Raw genomic sequence first — 19,880 nt, 5'->3', positions numbered from 1 at the left:
AGCCGGGCGTGGTGGTGTGTGCCTGTGGTCCCAGCTACTGGGGAGGCTGAGGCTGGAGAATTGCTTGCACCCGGGAGGCGGAAGTTGCATTAAGCCAAGATCATGCCACTGCACTCCAGCCTGGATGAGAATGAGACCCCGTCTCAAAAAAACAAACAAAAAAATTTTGGTTTTCTGAGCTTTTCAGGTTTTGAAACTGCAGATAAGAGACAGGATACAGAGCACCCAGCCAGTCATGATCGTGCTGCCACCTAATCCTTTCTTACCAGAAATTTTACTACTCCTTCAATTTGGGAATTCTTTTTCTCCTGTGGGAATTCTAGTGCAACTAAAGAATGAGACAGCGTTCTGACTGACAACATACAGGTTTATTAGGAAAACTAAATCAACCCAGAAAATAATAAAAAGCAGAAAAAATAAGAGACCCTGAACATTAAGTAGTGGTTACACAGCCCATGAGTTTGTCTACACAAACTCAACTACTTCTGTAAAATGATGTTTATCAACTTAATAAGCTTGGTTATAAATTTCCCCTTATAATCTTCATTAGTGCCTAGAAAACAGGGGGTACAGAAGCCATCATAAATGCAAGAGTGGGAGTCAGTGTGCTTCCTGCAAATCTGAAATCTGAAAGCAAAATAACATACTAGAAGAGCATAGGAGCCATCAGATGTATATAGCTTAGCAAAGAAAGCTGTTTTACTACATGCTTGTAAAGTGGACTGAGGTCATCAAGAAAATGTGACATTGTATTCATCATGCTGTAACAGGAGCATGTACAATTTCTTAGTAAAACTTCTACTAAACATGGTTGTTTAAACCTTAGAGGAATAATTAATTAGAATCTTTGTGTTGCAAAATGCTCATTGCAGATGTTATATAAGGGATTAACAACTTATAATACATTTAGTACAACAGAGGTAAATGAACCTAATTATCAAAATGTAGGTAATTTTACAATATATATTTCTTTACACACAATAAATGAATAACAGGGTGTTTTTATTTTTTTATTTCTTGAGACGGAGTCTTGCTCTGTCGCCCAGGCTGGAGTGCAGTGGCACAATCCGCCTCTCGGGTTCAAGCGATTCTCCTGCCTCAGTCCCGAGTAACTGGGACAACAGGCACGCACCACCGTGCCCGGCTAATTTTTTAATGTATTTTTTAGTAGAGATGGGGTTTCCCCACATTGGCCAGGCAGGTCTCAACTCCTGAGCTCGTGATCCGCCCACCTCGGCCTCCCTAAGTGCTGGGATCACAGGCGTGAGCCACCGCGCCCGGCCCACAGGGCGTTTTTAAAGCATGCAGACACAGTCCACAACAGCATTGGCTAGCATTTCAACTAGTCTTTCTCCCAAATACCATTAGTGACTTTGAGCAACTGTGGCTACTACCATTAAATATTCTTAACCTGAAGATTCAAACACAAATGCCTCTAACATAAATACTTCTGATACTCTGAGAAGACTTCTAAAATAGACGTTTTGGCCAGGCGCGATGGCTCACGCCTATAATCCTAGCACTTTGGGAAGCCAAAGCTCGTGGGTCACCTTAGGTCAGGAGTTTGAGACCAGCCTGGCCAACATGGTGAAACCCTGTCTCTACTAAAAATACAAAAAATTAGCCGGACATAGTGGCATATGCCTGTAATCCCAGCTACTTGGGAGGCTGAGGCAGGAGAATCACTTGAACCCAGGAGGTGGAGGTTGCAGTGAGCTAAGGTGCCATTGCACTCCAGCCTGGGCAACAGAGCAAGACTCCGTCTCATAAATAAAATAAAATAAAATACACATTTCCTTTTGGAACTTGGTAAATGATTCTCCAATATTATTAATATTCCTTAATGATCTGTAATGAAGACAAAATATTAAATAATAGCTTGGTGAAAAGGTCAACAAATGATTATTACTGTGCTAACTGTTCTCACTGTAATAGTATATATTATAGAAAACATACACCTGCATACTGCAGAATAAAGAAAAAAGCGAAAAAAGTAAAACAAAAACACTGGTTTCAAGTTCAGACACAGTAGGGTTTTAAAACCCTAATCCAAATCAGTGACTTGTACAATTTCTGAGCTTTAGTTTTCTAAGATGTTAAGACACTGGTTGTTGTGAACATTACAGAAAATAGTGCCTAACAAATTTTAAATGTTCAACATATTCCATATGCCATCAATATTTCCCTTGGAATGTGTTTAGTGTGGGAATGCCTATAGCAAAAATAAACAGTAATGCAAAGTCAGGATTCATGGCCAAACATAACTATTTATTCATTTTTTTCTTATAAACATTGAGTTTCTTCTTTAAAAAAAAAACAAACACCTAGAATTTAAATATTTCCCATCCCATCACATACAAGTCTGTATACATTATTTACATCTTTTGAATAAAACATATTACAGATTTTCTGACATCAGTATCCCTTTTTAAACAAAAATGAAGCAATTAAACTTTGATCAGTAACAACTACAATTTGCATAATCCGGCACAGTTTGTAATATAGCGCCTATGTTGAATTTCATAACTTAGATGATTTTTCCCCTTCTAGTTACTTGATTATAAGAGAGAAACTGTCTCCATGAGAGTAGTTCCCTGTCTTTATGCACTCTTCTCAATACTTGCACAGTGTAAATGCTGCCCTTACTCTTCCATTACTTGGCACTGACAATATTCCTCTGCTTTTGTCTTCAGAAATGATTTCTATTTGAACTTTAAGTGTTCTCATATATACTGTATTCTCTTTCAACCCAGATTTCATGACACTGTTCCTAGTGGTAATTCTATGCAGTAAAAGTTAAACCTACAGGAAAAGTTCAAATAAAACATCAAGTAAGTGTTTCCTACAAGATTAGTGCCCTCACCACCCTGGTTACGCATGTACAATAATAAATACAAGTTAGTAGCTCCAAAAAAACTATTTTCCCTAAAAAGTCATTTCTGTCGAACAATTTAAGGAGCAAAGCATCCTTAAAATGAAAATGCACTAATCTTTTTTACAACCTGCACAATTATTTCAGAAAAACAAAAACTTGTGCAAAATGGTAAGAAACGCCCACCTATACAAATTTAATATTAAATCAGATGAGAACATGAATTTACAAGTAAAAAACAATTTAATATTAATAATATATGGAGAAATTAAATATTGAAATTTTAACTTTGTATCACTAATAATCTCAGCTTCAGTGAAATAATTTAAAGAAAGCTTTCAAACACTAATTTCCTAAATAAACTGAAACCTATGAATTGACAGTAAATACTTCAGAATCTCTAACAATGAAGACCTGCAAAATCAGCCTAATTATTTTCCAGTGTGTGTGTACACTCACAGTGGAAAAACATACAGCTGGAAAAAGCCAGTGATTTTACTATCTACCTTTGAGAACTATAGCCCATATTTTTCAATTATTTAGTTCTATATGCAGAAAAAGTTATTACATTTGCAAAACTCATTTTTGTATTTTCTCTCTTTTGTCAAAATGTGAATCAGTTCAGCTACAAGTGACAGACCATACAGTGCAGTTTTATACCTTCAAAATGGATTATTCTCTGTGATCAGCCTATTAGGAAAGCCTTAAAAATTCAGAATCATCTGTGGTCAGAATTTTTGTTACATCTTCAAATTAAACTTTTCCATTAAATCTTAAGATAGCTTTACTGCTAAACATTTATCATATCATACACAATTAAGGTGATAGCTGAATAACAGTGATTTCCACGGTAAATTTTAATATTACAACAAAACTCTGATATTTAAGTTATTTAAGAGTAGTCCTTAAAGTGTTTCTAAGAATTGGTATATATTCTTTAATTTCAAAATAAGCTTAAAGTATAAATCTGTGTTTTTAAGAATTGGTAGATTCTTTAATATCCCAGATAAATTTCAAAATAAGGTAAGTTTTCTTATTGGTATGCAGTCACATTTCCAAATTATAAATATATTTTTGGTCCCACATCTTTTAAAAAGACATTAAAAGTTATAAATATACGAAAAGGTTATACAATTCTAAATATTTTGTGATATGTAGGCTTAAAACTCGGCATAATTAGTATATGAAACTTATTCCTATTTCTTTGTACAAAAATCTCCAGTCTTTTATTAAAGTCAAATTGTTCATCTGAGTGAAAACATTTTAAAAAAAATGGCAGTAAAGGCTGTTGTTTCCTTAAACTACTTCTATCTTAAATACTGGATCCACTTTTCCATAGTATCCATTCAATCAATACTATCCTACAGTAGTTAAAATTAAATTGAGAAGTTTTCATGAAAAGGAACAAAAATAGAAAACAAGTCCTAGAGAAAGGACTTGGTTTTTTTCCATTAGTATATCTAACTAAGGTAATTAAGGTAAGGTAATTAAGCTGAATTTTTTTAAAAAGTAAAACCTCCACATCCAAGTGATATTTTCCACTTCAAAATAGTGACATCAGGAAACTATTCTTTTACTCAGTGATGCTACCAATGCTTAAAACATTCTCTTGTGCAAATTCGGAAATCATGGCACTTTCCTTTGAACTTCCCTAATGGTTTAGCTCCAGAGAACAGCCAAATTTAAATTACAGTTGAGCTGATGATTAAGATAGGTCATACTGGCTGGCTGTGGTGGCTCACACCTGTAATCCCAGCACTTTGGGAGGCTGGGGAGGGCGGATCACTTGAGGTCAGGAGTTTGAGACCAGCCTGGCCAATATGTTGAAACCCCATCTCTCCTAAAAATACAAAAATTAGCCAGGTGTGGTGCTGCCTGTAATCCCAGCTACTTGGGAGGCTGAGGCAGGAGAAATGCTTGAACCCAGGAGGTGGAGGTTGCAGTGAGCTGAGATCATGCCATTGTACTCCAGCCCGGGCAACAGAGCAAGACTCCATCTTAAAGAAATAAAAAAAAAAAAAAAAAAAAATTTAAAAAGGTCATATTAAGCTGCCAAAAGTGTTCGGTGTAACTAAAATGATGAAACTGATTTTCCTGCATAATAACAAACTGCTTTTCATGGCACGCTCTAGAACAGTTCCAAAAACATTATACTTTTGCAGTATAGCTGGAATAAACAGTGCTCCCAAAAGAACCACTCTGAAGATGAACTCTTATTTGCATGTTAAGGCATGACTTATTCACCTTAAAAAGAAAGTTCTACAACTCAATATTTGTATCTCACATATTCTACCATTTCAGTGGTTATCAAAACCTCTCTCAGAGAGGGGTAAACAAAAGTATAAATGAAATGTTGTTTTGCTATTTTCCCATAAGCAAGGAAAATGCTAATATATAAAATGGAGTCTGGTGGTTATATATGTAATATATAAATATCCACATCATCTCTATTTCCTGATAAGAGATTGTAGTGTTTTATCCATCCTGATAAGACAGGCAGTAACTCAGTCTGAGATATATTATACATAAAACGTATCTTCTCCTACCTAATACATTTTATGGTGACCATTTAGAATTTACAAATAACTAACAGAGGGAAGGTAGAAAGAGACTGCAATTAAAAGTCTTCCAATTTAAGGTAAATTAACCTCCAAAACCTCTACCAGCAACTAACATGCTTGTTATTTTAGTGCAGTCTAATGCCATGGTTTTTAAGAGAAAGGGAATAATCAAGTCAGCAAATGAAAGCCAGTAGCACCATCTACTGCTAATTAAAATATTTTCACTTCTTGTTATTAATTTCTCTCTACCACCACTACTCCATCAATTAAAGTAATTCCAAAACATTGCTTCATATCAACATTTAACCAAAAAAAGCATTGTGTGTGACAATAATACTATGTTAACTTACTACTTTATATTTTATGGGATGCTTTTATCAAAGGATAAGAAAACCAACTGTTGCTTTATAGCTACGTATTAATATAGAGAGCAAGGGGGAAAATAATCATCTTGGTTACTTACAAATTAATTAAAGAAATCCAAAAAGAATCCAACAGACATTTATCAGCAAACTCTGCTGCAGAACAAAGCACTGATCCTTATATTTAAAAGGGCATCTTACTAACTTTCATGGGAACCAACCAAATCAAATCAACCTTTTATTACATCAGTTCTTTCACTTTCTGATTTTTTCCTTACTTGTAGCCATGTAACACCATGTGCAATGCCAGGCCTCTCCCCTAGAGAACTGCTATGCTTTGTTACCATACATACACATATATACATCTCCTTACTTCCCAGTGACTGTGATTAAAGAAATACTCTAAGCAGGCACCTGAGATTCTGGCACAGTGAAAACAAACTATCTACATATAGTGGGAAAGTAGGTCTTACTACTAAAAACAAGTACAGTGTACTACTGTATAAGGCTTGAAAGGGCAAGATTAATTTTTCACTATTCTCTCTATACTTGGCTATTGCAACTCCTTTTTTACTAGATTGATATGAAGTCAAATACAATATGGAAGACTGAGTAATTCTGTGCTTCATTTTCCTATATAGACAAGATTCAAAATCACCTCACAAATTTTATTTCTGAATCAACCCATAATGATTCATATTATCTATCTGAATACAAAAAGATTTAAGGAAATTAACTAGCTCTGACTGCAGTTTATAAATAAGCTTTACCAATAAATGTCCAAGATATTTAACTCTGCCAGGCTTTCCTGTTACTTCTACTGTTGGTACTTGGTAAATAATTGCTAGAATTGAAGTGGAGAAAAAGGCAGTTTCTAGTCAACATAATTGTAATGGCATTAAATTGTATCACTGCTCTACTTTAATGGCAAAACAAATTCATTTAATTTTAGATTCTTTTCTACTGAGTGTTTTTAATCTATACTATTTCAGAGCAAGCATTTCTTCCTAGATGTGAAAAAGATGTATGTTTCAACTGAAGGAAGGATATATATTTCTAACTGAAGAAAGATTTATCGAAAATGACAAAACTAAAACTGGATTTCTAAAAAGGGTATTTTCTAGAATAAAACTGAAGTGGAAAAATTAATATTTATTCTAAAAACTAAGTTTCCAAAATTGTTATTTATGGTAATAATTCACTAGAAAGTCATGGCGAATAAAATTTAGAAGTTAATAACTACTGAATTAGCATTTTTCATTATCTAATACTGCTGCAAAGAAAAACATTTCCTTTCATGGTGGAAAAACCAGAAGTCAGAATGCTTCAAACTGGGCCTATAATAACCAAAGAAGGTACGGTATCATCTTAAAATGACAGGCAAACATCAGCTCCATTCACTGAATGGAAATGCTAAGAAGTGATCAATTTCCCCCAACAGTCCTTAAATTCCATGTTTAATGTCTGTACCTAAAATTAATAATTTATTTTTAACTTCTCATGGAAGTTGATTCCTAAAAGGAAGTCTCTAAGACTTTGTTTATAAGTAATTGATTAAAATCTTCATGCCATTCTATTCAAAGGTTTTCAGACAAAACTTTCTAGAACTTGACTCCCCATCCCTAACTCCTCATACATACGAACATCTCCATGCCCCCAGCCAAATACACATTCCTATCCCCTCCTCTTCAAAGTAGAAGGGAATTCTGCAGACTTACGGCTCATTTGGCAATTACTAGGAAACCTCATAGTTCAGCATCACCTCTGAAGATGGCAATCCTATATATAACCTGAATTTTTACATCTACAGTGCAGTTAACATGTAGAAAGAAGCCAAAATGTAATACATTTCAACATCCTCAAGTTTCAGTATCACAGATATCAAGAGGTGGGAAAAGACCTGCTTGTAGAGCTTTAAGCATTGTTGAATGTAATATATTACCATCAATATAAAAAATAATTAAGAAATATTTTTTATGTTCTACATGCATACCTTTACAAATTCTGTTTCTTCAAAGCAGTAAAGGCTGGAAATCACCATTTTAGGTAAACTATGGCTTTTATCATAGATATTTTACAACATGCACCAGTAAGTGCCCTGGGTAGTAATCCTAATATTGTTTCAAGCCCTGTTCAGTTCTATATCTATGCTTTGCACCTCAGAAGTGAGCCTGCCAAGGCACTTAAAAACATAAGTCTTTTGGGGACTTCAAAAATGGGCCACAATTTATACCACACAGAAACCAATCCATCGGCAGTTCAATCAACAAGCACTTTCTTGCAGCACACAATATTATTAAAAAAACTCCTCAAGTAACCAAAACCAAGTTTAAAAACACTAAGATAAATTTACCCTTATCAAGTGTATAGAGAAAGGTTCTTGGCTTCCCCTAGCAATAGAATATGGTTTCACATAATCAGAATAAAGAAAAAGGAACCCAAACAAGCCCCCGCCCCCAAACCTAGGACAAAAACAATCCAGATAAAAACAAAATATAACAAAATCCCCAATACACTCCACACTGCTTCATTTGAGGAACAATTTGCACAGCTCTGCATCCTTTTATCTGTCTTTTGAGGTGAGTTTTTCAATCAGTTCTTGGAGTGGTGCAAGTTCTCTTCTATCAATAAGGTTGAATTCCTATGCATGATAAAGAAAGACAGAATAAATAGCAAAAACATTATTTGCATCTTATTCCAAAGTAAATTACCATGAACATTTGTTGGAAATTAGCTTTTGAAGTACATAAAAGTAGATTTTTTTTTCTTGTTCACTAGGTCTGTGTCTTGGGTAAATCACTTAACCACTGCTGATGTTATGCTTTTACATCTGTGACATTAGGATAAATCCCCCTATCTCATAAAATTATTGTGGGGACTAAATGTGATACTGGATGTTAACTACTTCATGTAATGCCTGACACAAAGTAACAATAAATGGGAGTTGCTGCTTCCTGTTGAAAGGAATGATCTGGACACCATTTAAATACAGTTAACCAAGTAGACATACACACACACATACACACACACACACACACACAAAACACTAGCATCTCAGGCAAATTCAGCATTATATGAAAAGCCAAAACCTGGTTACAAACTAACGTATCTGCAAGCTATCAAAAGATATGGTAGGAAAATAACATGAATATGGTTGAATCCACAAATGATAAAGTCCTGTGAAGAACAAATGAGAAAGCCTGAATTTAATTTGTGCTCCTTTAGAAATTCCACCCGTCATTCTGAAGTTCACTTCTGAATAGATTTCCCCTGAACTATAAACTATAAGGCTAGTAAATAGAGGCTTGTCTACACTTCTGATCTTCTGCCATGGTAAGGCATTCTTAGCTTCCAATTTAATTCATTTATTAGCATCTACCATATGCCAAGCACTACAGTTAAATACTGGAGAGAAGCATTAGAGGATATTTAATAACAGGACCAAGCCCAAGATTTGTAGAGTCTGGGCCAAGAACACAAATGGGTATATATCATATGACTAAATTACTAAATTTTATATTAAGCTAGAATGTTATTAAGTAAAACATGCTCTATCCTCCTACCTTAACAAATATACTTTCACAGCGACCAGGAGAACAGATTCAAACTTAGAATTCTCCAGACTCCTCAGGATTCTGCACTGGAAAGTAGTGACATGAGGAAAGCCAGCCCCAGGTGCCTAGCCCTCAGAAAACCTCCCTGCTTTTCCAACTCCATCCACCCTGCACCTCAAGAGGTCTCACATACGAGTGTGGACACTTTGGGTAATGTCCACACGCCCTCAGAAACAGCTGCCATCAGCAAACCCTCAGGCCTAGAGGTATACATATCAGAGACAGGACCCGCCCTCAAAAGAATGGAGCCCAGAAAAAGATGCATGGAGACCCTGGAAATACATTTTGGACCATGTGGACAGAGAATTCTGGGTTTCAGGTACCCAAGCAAGCAACAGAAGGGATCTAGATAGGCATATTCTTAGCCCTATGGATTCCTCACTCTGTGGGGAGGGGTGCAGGCTGCGGAAGGACCAGAGCAGGTATCTCTAAATTGTGGGGCCCAAGGCAGGTGCGCCCCTTACTTAATCAAACAGTGATACTGTATAACTAATGGACCTACCTTTAAGAAGCTCACAGTGTCCTGAGATACAAACAGAATCAGATGTGGTAAATGCTATGTATCAATCCCTTGCTATTTGCTAGGAATTGGGAAACACAGTGTAAGATCACTGAGTCCAGTAAAATTAACCTTTCTGGAGGGAGAATATACTCTCTTAAACCACCACAACCTGAACTTTAGCAATCATGTTCTGCCTAAACCAAACACAGATGCAAACTTTAGGACAACATTTTCTTTGTTCCTGAGTTCTGGACATGGGATACCACAGTAAAGTAACTGTTGAGCGCAACAGTTTTCACAAGTTACAATCTCCTAAAGTATGTTTATATAGGTAAAATGTGTGCCTTCAGTGTGAGGAGTGTGTACAGGGGGAAGATGGCTACAAATTTCTTAACAGAACAGGGGAAGTGGCAAAGGCATTTATAAATATATGCCTGTAGATATACAAAAACAACACGAATTCAAGATGTTGAATTGTTTATTCTCCTGATGACCATCTCCCCTTCTCAACCTCCAACAACAATAATAGCAACAATAAAAAACTGGTCAGCTCTTTTATTTCCACCTCTTTTTCATTTTTGCCTGTTATTTCTCTTATTATTAGAGCATGGTGAGAATACTGTCACTGCTCTTAGTCTACATTTCTAAGGCCAGTTATTTGAAGACTAAAAAAAGAGGAAGTTAACTAGGATATCAGACCAAAGACTAATGGCCCTCTGGCACAGAAACATTCTTTGTGACATATTTTTCCCTCAGACATGATGGATAGTCCTTAACTTAAAACTTATTTAGAATGTGGTTTTAAAAAAAAAAAAAAAAAAGGACAAAAAACAGATGTGATATTCAAAACCCATTCCTGCACCAGAGTCCGCTAATAAAGATCCAGGGCAGACTGCAGTAGGAGAAGTACTAAAATGCCCAGGAGAACCAGTTCATCCACAGATCTGCCAAACTAATCAGATTCATTATCCATCCCCTGCATATGGCCTGTTAACTGAAGCAAATCCAAGGTACGACTTTTCGAATCCATTTTAGACTTGCATACCATCAACTTGGAAACTAATAAAATTTAGAAACAAAAAGTCAGTCCTTATCATCATGGAAAACTGTAGAAGAGGATGCAGACTACAGAGATATGGCAAATTCCATCCTGACAGTGTGAATACAGTATTCACCTTAGAACTATGAAGATAAATGCTTACCCTGAGCACCAAAGGCCTCCTAATCCAACTTACCTGGACAAAAAAAATAAAGTGCTTGAAAGATGTATTTAGATGTGCTTCCTCCTGAAGCTGGATCACAGGGTCAAAATGCTGATGATAAATGTGAGCATAAACCCTAAAGAGGCGTTTGAGTATAGTTTTTGCCACAGACATGAAATTCTTTGGGAACGGGACACCTAGAAAAGAGATAAACAACTCCCTCTAGTAACAAGAGATGACAACAAGACAATGAGTTTGTCGGCAAAGGGCAACATAAATTACCAAGACAAGGCTGAAAAGAAGTAGCATTTATGAATTTATACATATACCCATTATACCTTTTCAGAAGTTCTCAACATGTCATGAATGAAAATAAACTTCAAAGTTTTTATGGTATAAGAATTAGTCTTCATTACAGCCTGTTATGTCTCTAACATACTACCACCACATTTCTAAAATGAAACACACACACACACACCCAAGATGGTAGTGGAGCTTAAACTCACACTCAGATCATCGGATTTCTTAAGTCTCAATACAAGTATGTGCTGAACAGAAATAATGCATTAACCACCTTCAGTTTTGTTTAAAATGCTTGCAGTTTATATTGTACTTTTTTCTATGGGAATTACTTCATTACTACTCCAGGTCTACATTTGTCCTGAAATTAGCTGCATTCTCTATTCCATCGATTTGTAAATTACAGCACTTTTACAGCACTGAAATACAAAAGTAGAAAAATAGAAAATCCCTGTGGAGAAGAGGGAACTCTTATATACTGTTGGTGGGAACACAGATTGGTATGGCCACTATGGAAAACAGCATGGAGGTTCCTAAAGAATTAAAAATAGAATATCATATGACCCAGCAATCCGTCTTCTAGGCATATACCCAAAGGAAATGAAATAAGCCAGTCGTACAGGTATCTGCACTCCTATGTTCACTACAGCATTGCCCACAATAGCCAAGATATGGAAACAACCCAGGTGTCCATCAACAGATGAATGGATTTTTAAAACTGTGCTATATATACACAATGAAATATTATTCAGCTACAAAAAGAGATCTTGCAATTTGCCACAACATAGATGGACCTGGAGGACGTTATGCTAAGTGAAACAAGCCAGACACAAAAAGAAAAATATTGTATAACCTCACTTATATGTGGAATTTTTTTTAAGTCAAATATACAGAGATAGAGAATAAAACAGTGGCTACCAGGGGGAGTGGTGGAGCTAAGTGAAAGGACAGAAAGTAGCAGATACGTAAAATGAACAAGACTAAAGATCTAATGTACAACATGAGGACCATAGTTACAAATAGTGTACTTAGTGTACTGAGGCTGGGCGGTGACTCACATCTATAATCCCAACGCTTGGGAGGACAAGGTGGGAGTATCACTTGAGCCAGGAGTTCAAGACCAGCCTGGGCAACATAGTGGCTCCTTGCCTCTACAAAAAACTAGAAATTAGCTAGGTATGGTGGTGTATACCTGTGGCCCCAGTTACTTAGGAGGCTGAAGCGATAGGACTGCTTGAGCCCAAAAGATGAGGCTGCAGTGAGATGTGACTGTGCCACTGAACTCCAGCCTTGGCAACAGAGTGAGACCCTGTCTCAAAAAAAAAATTTAAAAGAACAATAGTATACTGTATTCAGGATTTTTGCTAAATGAGATTACAGCTGCTCTTACCACAAGGGGGAAAAAGGGTAACTATGTAAGATGATGGATATGTTAATCTGTTCCACTATAATAACCATTTTATTATGTATAATCTCATAACATCATGTTGTATACCTTAAATATATACAATAAAATTTATTTTAAAAATATACACGATAAAATTTATTTTTAAAAATGTATAAAATCCCATATCCTTTGTTAAACTTACTAAATGATGCAGATTGGCAAAACAGCCAATATTGGTACTACTGGGTTCAATGTCATCATATTGCCATCATATTGCTATTGCTCATTTAAAATTATTATAGTTCACAAAGACACATAAGACAAACCAAAGTGAAAAGACAATCTATAAAATAATATGCACTCCTCAACAATATCGATGTCATGAAAAACCAAAAATGACTAAAGTGCACATTTCCAGATCAAAGGAGGCTAAAGAGACAACAAATAAATGAAAACAAATATAAAAGATTTCCTTTGCTTATAAAGTACATTATTAAGAAAACCTGAAAAGCCCAAATAAGATCTATATAGTATAGCATCAGTATAAATTTCCTAAGTTTGATATCTGTACTGATTTTTTTAAGGAAATACATATTAAAGTTTTTAAAGGCATCATATACGCAACTTACTCTCAAACAGTTTAGGAAAAGGAATGAATGAATGTATGTGTATGTGTGAAAGAGGCTCGGGAGAGGGAGAGGGAAGGAGGAAGATGTTAACAACTAAGCATCTGGATGAAGGGTTTGTATGATTCTTTTTACATTTCCTTGTATAAGTCTTGTAAATTTTCTAAATGTTTGAAATTGGATCAAAATAAAAATTTTACAACTGTATTATGAGAGAGAAGAGATAAGGTGGGGACACTCATCCAACCCTTATGATTGAGATATATATATATATATATATATATATATATATATGTAATTCAGTCTTGAAAAATTGCTCTTTTATTTAAAAAGTTCCAAGTGGTTAATGCATTCAATAAATATGTTTAAGATACTCCATAACAACAACTATTTATATTGTTGTCACTTTTTTTTTCAAAAAAAACATAAAATGTTAAAAAGTTCTAACATTACAGGAGCAGACTCTTAGCTTTTTGAGACAATCAGTTGTCAGAAGTTTGAGAAGGCAAAAACATGACTATCTAAATGTAAACAATTTCTACTTGATAAGTCTACCCTTAAAAGTAACAATACAAAAAAGCAAAGTCACTCAGCCGATGATACAGCAACCCCTCAAATCTTGTTTTCTTCTCACATAGCTTAATATCTGAATCTGTAAGATTCATATTGTGGGTCATAAATTCAAACTCCCTTTTGATCACAAATATATTACTAAATAACACTGGATAGAAGCCATATGAACTTCCCTAAATAAGTAGATACAACTGCGGCAGATGTTATTAGCTATCTACTCAATATCCATTCTCTTTTTTGGGCCAGATTTTGTTACTATCCTAGATATACTGATCTCATCATTTAAAATTATAGAGAGGGTTCCCAGTACTTTGGGAGGCCGAGGTGGGTAGATCACTTGAGGTCAGGAGTTCCAGACCAGCCTGGCCAACATGGTGAAACCCTGTCTCTACTAAAAATGCAAAAAAACTAGCTGGGCGTGGTGGCACGCGTCTGTAGTCCCAGTTACTTAGGATGCTGAGGCAAGAGAATCACTTGAACCTGGGAGGTGGAGGTTGCAGTGAGCCGAGATCACACCACTGCACTCCAGCCTGGGCAATACAGAGAGACTCTTGTCTCCCAAAAAATGAAAAATTTAGATTAAAATAAATAAAATAAAATAGAAGGTTTACCTTAATGTTCATGATAAATTTGGTATGAAAAACATAGAACACCTGTAAGTGCATAAGATTAAAAATATATGTTATGTATGGTAATTTACCATGGTTCCTAGAATAGGAATAACCCTCCATCTAGAACTTTCTACTGAAAGGGCTTCTTAAGCCTTTCCCTTACTTCAGGGAAGTAAGTTTATTCTCAATGATGATCATAATTTTTTTTAAAGTATTAAAAAATGCTATCATTGTCTGAAAATAAACTCAGTGATACTTTAATCTAGAATATCATCAAAAATAATTACCTTAAGAGAGGGAGATCATTTATTTTCTAATAAACCTATACTTTCAGCTAATTATGCATTTAAAAGCACTAAGTTAAAGGGGAAAAGCTCAATTCACACAGGATCACTTGCCTATTTTACCACTGGGTTAACAAACTTTTGTGCCTCTTCTTGGGAACTGCGTAACATATACATATATCAACACAGCCGTAAAGAACTCTCCAACTAGATATAGTGGAAAGACGGAGGAAAATTCTATAAAAATATAAAAGATAAATCATGATGGAACCCCATTACAAAAAATAATTATACCAATTTTTGATGGAAATAACGTCTCATCATCCAACTGGTCCTGAACCCAAGTCATCAAGTAATCAATATACTTTGGTGCAGAGCACTTAATAGGTTTCTTTATGTTCGTTCCATCTGCCCAATGATACTCATATCTGCATTGGAGAGATAAAAAGCACACAGAAGATTAGTATATACCTATACACAGTGTATGTATTTTATGTATCTATATTACTAATGTACACACAGACATGTTTTCAACACTCTGCTCCTCCAAATAAAGATACATTTTTAAATACCCAGTGGACTACTTTGCGTTTATCACAATCCAAACTAAGTAGATCCCAACAAACTCATGTTTTGTTTCTATGCTCTCCTCACATGTCCATTTTTTTACATAGCCATCATAAATAGCATTTATATTTTAGAATCAGACATTATTGTAGTAGAAAAACTAGCTTACTTCCTAGTTCTATGATGACTACTTTTGGACTTTATGGTTGTTTTTCTTCCTTAAAAACCACTTCTCCTTACACAGTACAATTCTTTTTAACTTGGGGCTTTAAAGTTTCGGTTAAGGATAGAGAATGACACAGAAGCACCAAAATAAGATTAATGAAGATGAGAATGATTTCATATTTGAGTACATTTAACTGAAGATCTAAACATGTCTTTAAAGAAGGTCCAAAGAAAATTTGCAACCCAAATAAAGGCTTTTGGTATTAGCAGAACACCACCATCCTTTGATTCAATAAACATCTAATATGCACCTTCCATGTAAAAGATACTAAGAACAAGAAACACTAAAATGAAAGACACTTTCCCTACTCTCAAGGAAAACAGGCTAGTAGAAAATGCAGACTCAAGAGTGAAGATGTAAAAACAGTGTAAGAACCCTAAAAGAGGCCGGGCACGGTGGCTCACACCTGTAATCCTAGCACTTCAGGAGGCCGAGGCACGCAGATCACTTGAGGTCAGGAGTTCGACACCAGCCTGGCCAACATGGTGAAACCCCATCTCTACTAAAAATACAAAAATTAGCCAGAAATCGCTTGAACCAGGGAGGAGGAGGTTGCAGTGAGCCAAGATGGTGCCCATTCCAGCCTGAGCAACAGAGTGAGACTCCGTCTCAAAAAAAAAACCCTAAAAGAGTTACACACACACACATACCCTGAATTTTGAGATAAGGAAGATGCATACAGGTGAAACTCCAAAGTGGAAAAATCTCTAAACTGAACTAGCATTTAGTATTTTAGTTTCCAAAAGGTTACTCCTGCTGCTTAACTTCTCCCTTTGATTCAATTCTACCCTTGTTCCCAGAGTTTGGGCTAAATGACAGGTCAGTGAGCCTGGGAAAGGAGATGACAATATATAATAGAAAAATACTATAGGGTATTTTAAACAATAAAAATTATCTTTGGATAGGATAAATGAGGATGCTTTCTATTTAATCAGAACTACTTATACCTGAACAATAATACTAAACAAGCTATACCTGAATTAAACATTCTGTAGACAACCTTACTGCCAAAAGTGAGGCAATAAGGATGAAGTCCACTTTGAAGGTCTCCAAGGAGATACTTTCCAACACCTCTTGATATCCTGTTTTTACTGTTTAGTCACTTACTTTCCAACACCTCTTGATATCCTGTTTTTACTGTTTGATCACTTTCACAGTCAAAATCACTTTCACAATCAAAAGATTCTAATAAAACACTAAAGTTCTTAGTGCAATTTAAGCCTATTGTATCTCCTTGTTTGCTCCTCTTAGGAGCTAGAGACCACGAATGGTAAGATTTTAGCCATCATTATGCTTTTTTTTTTTTTTTTTTTGAGACAGGGTCTTGCTCTGTAGCTTTGGCTGAAGTACAGTGGCACGAGCATAGCTCACTGCACCCTTGAACTCCTGGGCTCAAGCAATCCTCCCATCTTGGCCTCCCAAAGTGCCGAGATTACAGGTATGAGCCACCATCCCCAGCCCATCATTATTCTTAAGAGACGGGCACAACCATGTTTACTACCTTATGTTAAGAAATCTTAACATTTTTAACCTTCCCTCACAATCAACTTTTCATCTTGTCAATCATTTTCAGATGTGTCACATTCATATTTAAATGTAAAAATCAGAAACAGACAAGGTAAACCAAAGAATAATTTTCAATATCCTGAAGTATTTTTTAAAAATATTAACTTTCAATATCCTAAGGCTTTTTGAAAAATAAAATAATTAGGCCGGGCGTGGTGGCTCACGCCTGTAATGCCAGCATTTTGGGAGGCCGAGACGGGCGGATCACGAGGTCAGGAGATCAAGACCATCCTGGCTAACACAGTGAAACCCCGTCTCTACTAAAAATACAAAAAATTAGCCAGGCGTGGTGGCGGGCACCTGTAGTCCCAGCTACTCGGGGGGCTGAGGCAGGAGAATGGTGTGAACCCAGGAGGCGGAGCTTGCAGTGAGCCGAGATCGCGCCACTGCACTCCAGCCTGGGCGACAGAGCGAGACTCCGTCTCAAAAATAAAGTAAAATAAAATAAAATAAAATAATTGTATATTGCTTAGACCTTTAGAGTTTACAACTATGACTCCCTAATCTCTTTTCTTTCGTCGTGTTTATACTTAGGATGACTTCCTTCATTCTGTAGCTCTATTTTGCCGCGATGCCTTTCTCATTCTACCTTTGACAGACTATTCTCTTTGAAATGTATTTCTGTCATCACAGCATGAACTTGTAAACTGCAAACTCCAATTCACAATTTCTTTTTTAATAATAATAAAAATCAGTAACTGAGGGCCAGGTGCAGTGGCTCACCCCTGTAATCCCAGCACTTTGGGAGGCCGAGGAGGGCAGATCACTTGAGGTCAGGAGTTTGAGACCAGTCTGGCCAACATGATGAAACCCCATCTATACTAAAAATACAAAAATAGCCGGGTATGGTGGCATGCACCTGTAATCCCAGCTACTCAAGAGGCTGAGGCAGGGAAGATCTCTTGAACCTAGGATGCAGAGGTTGCAGTAAGCCAAGATCGCACCACTGCACTCTAGCCTGGGCAAGAGAGCGAGATTCTGTCTCAAAAAATAAAATAAAAATAAAAAAACAGTATCTGAGAACAAAGTTCTATGAGCCATCATTCAATACCACTTTGCAAGGGGCTTAGCATTTATTAAGTATTAACAAATGCCTCTCCTAGGCACAATCCTGCATCTGCTGGTAAAAATGAAGAACTATGACAACAACTACATCTTCTTAGCACTAATGACTGGGAAATGTCAAGATTCTCCCAAAAAAAAAAAAAAAAAAAAAGGGAGAAAGGAAGAGAGGGAGGAAAGACAAGAAGAGAAGGAAGAAGAAAAGAGACGTAGAGAAAGAAGAAAGAAGGAGGGAGAAAGGAAGGGAAAGAAGGAAGAAAGAAGAGAAAGAGAGGGAAGCAGACACGCAGGCAGGAGACCACACAGCTTTAACATTATGTACGCACACATGCATGCATACAGGAGCAGAGACAAACAGCTCTCAAGCCAGAAGAACTGGCTTTCTTAGAAGGCAGTGCTATTTAATTTCTCAAGGCATAACTAACCACAGAATAGAAAAATTAAACACATCTATTTTCACAAGTGAAGCTTAACCAAAGTGAACACCAGTAATACTGGCAAGAATTAATACTAAAGGGGGACTGATTTCATTTCTAAATGCCCCCGTTCCTCTAAGAAATCTTCCCGAAATAACAAGTAACAGAAATTCACACTCTAGCTTTGATGATAAAACTAGGAGACACCTATGTCTTTAAATTACTTTTTTTTTTTTTTTTTTTTTTTTTTTTTGAGACAGAGTCTCACTCTATCATTCAGGCTGGAGTACACACACTGGCACGATCTCAGCTCACTGCAACCTCACCCCCACCTCCCAGGTTTAAGTGATTCTCCTGCCTCAATCTCCTGAGTAGCTGGGATTACAGATGCACACCACCACGCCCAGCTAATTTTTCTATTTTTAGTAGAGACGAGATTCACCATGTTGCCCAGGCTGCTCTCAACCTCCCGATCTCAGGTGATGATCTGCCAGTCTCAGCCTCCCAAAGTGCTGGGATTATAGGCATGAGCCACCATGCCCAGCCTAAACCACATTATTTTTTAAAGGGACTATCTTGACTAGACTTTTCAAAAAGGCGAGGTGGGGAGTGTGACAGTTCATACAAGTTCAAACAGGGTGAGGAGAGAACAAAAGATGCACCTGCAACTACAAACCCCATACAAAGTCCACAGAAGACGTTTCTCCAAAGTAAACAGTCCCATGACGGGTAAAAACCACAAACATACTTCTGCAGGAAGAGGTGTAAATGGAGGAAGGGAACTGACAGATGCTAGATTTTGAATAGCTCTGCAGCTATACTCATCTCCATGGGCTAGAAAGAAGTGAAGGTTCAAACACAGCTTTGTGTCTTTCCTAGTGCGGTCTTCCTTTCTCTTTACTGAGAACTGCCAACTTCTTTTACCTCTTCATATGGTATCTCCATATTTTTCCTGAGCTACAATATTATACTTCTGTTACGGGCTCTTTGATCATTTGACTAAATTATTTGAGTCTACGGCAATGCATAGAGCAATATTCTTATAATGAATGTTGACATATGATGTAAAAAACATGTATGAAAGGCCTTACATTTAGGTACCACTAAATAAATGGTAACTGTCATTGCTATTATTAGTAGAAGTAATAA

General features: G+C 36.4%; 1 protein-coding gene across 3 annotated transcripts in view; it reads right to left on the bottom strand.

Annotated features, from left to right (window-relative positions):
* Positions 1 to 2,247: 2,247 nt before the first annotated feature.
* MOB1B (MOB kinase activator 1B) overlaps positions 2,248 to 19,880 on the bottom strand; it is an 85,765-nt gene continuing 68,132 nt past the window's right edge. For all 3 annotated transcript variants that reach the window (XM_004038790.5, XM_055384486.2, XM_055384487.2), the window contains 3 exons: positions 15,189 to 15,322; positions 11,147 to 11,310; positions 2,248 to 8,436 (listed from right to left, as the gene is read on the bottom strand). In XM_004038790.5, the coding sequence (XP_004038838.1) occupies positions 8,359 to 8,436; positions 11,147 to 11,310; positions 15,189 to 15,322 (376 nt within the window). In that variant the 3' untranslated portion in view covers positions 2,248 to 8,358. The remainder of the gene's footprint in view (positions 8,437 to 11,146; positions 11,311 to 15,188; positions 15,323 to 19,880) is intronic.

This window comes from Gorilla gorilla, chromosome 3, assembly GCF_029281585.2.
Source record: "Gorilla gorilla gorilla isolate KB3781 chromosome 3, NHGRI_mGorGor1-v2.1_pri, whole genome shotgun sequence".
In the NCBI taxonomy this organism is placed as follows: domain Eukaryota; kingdom Metazoa; phylum Chordata; class Mammalia; order Primates; family Hominidae; genus Gorilla; species Gorilla gorilla.
The sequence above is the reverse complement of the archived record's forward strand: the minus strand, read 5'-3'. Positions and strand labels throughout refer to the sequence as shown.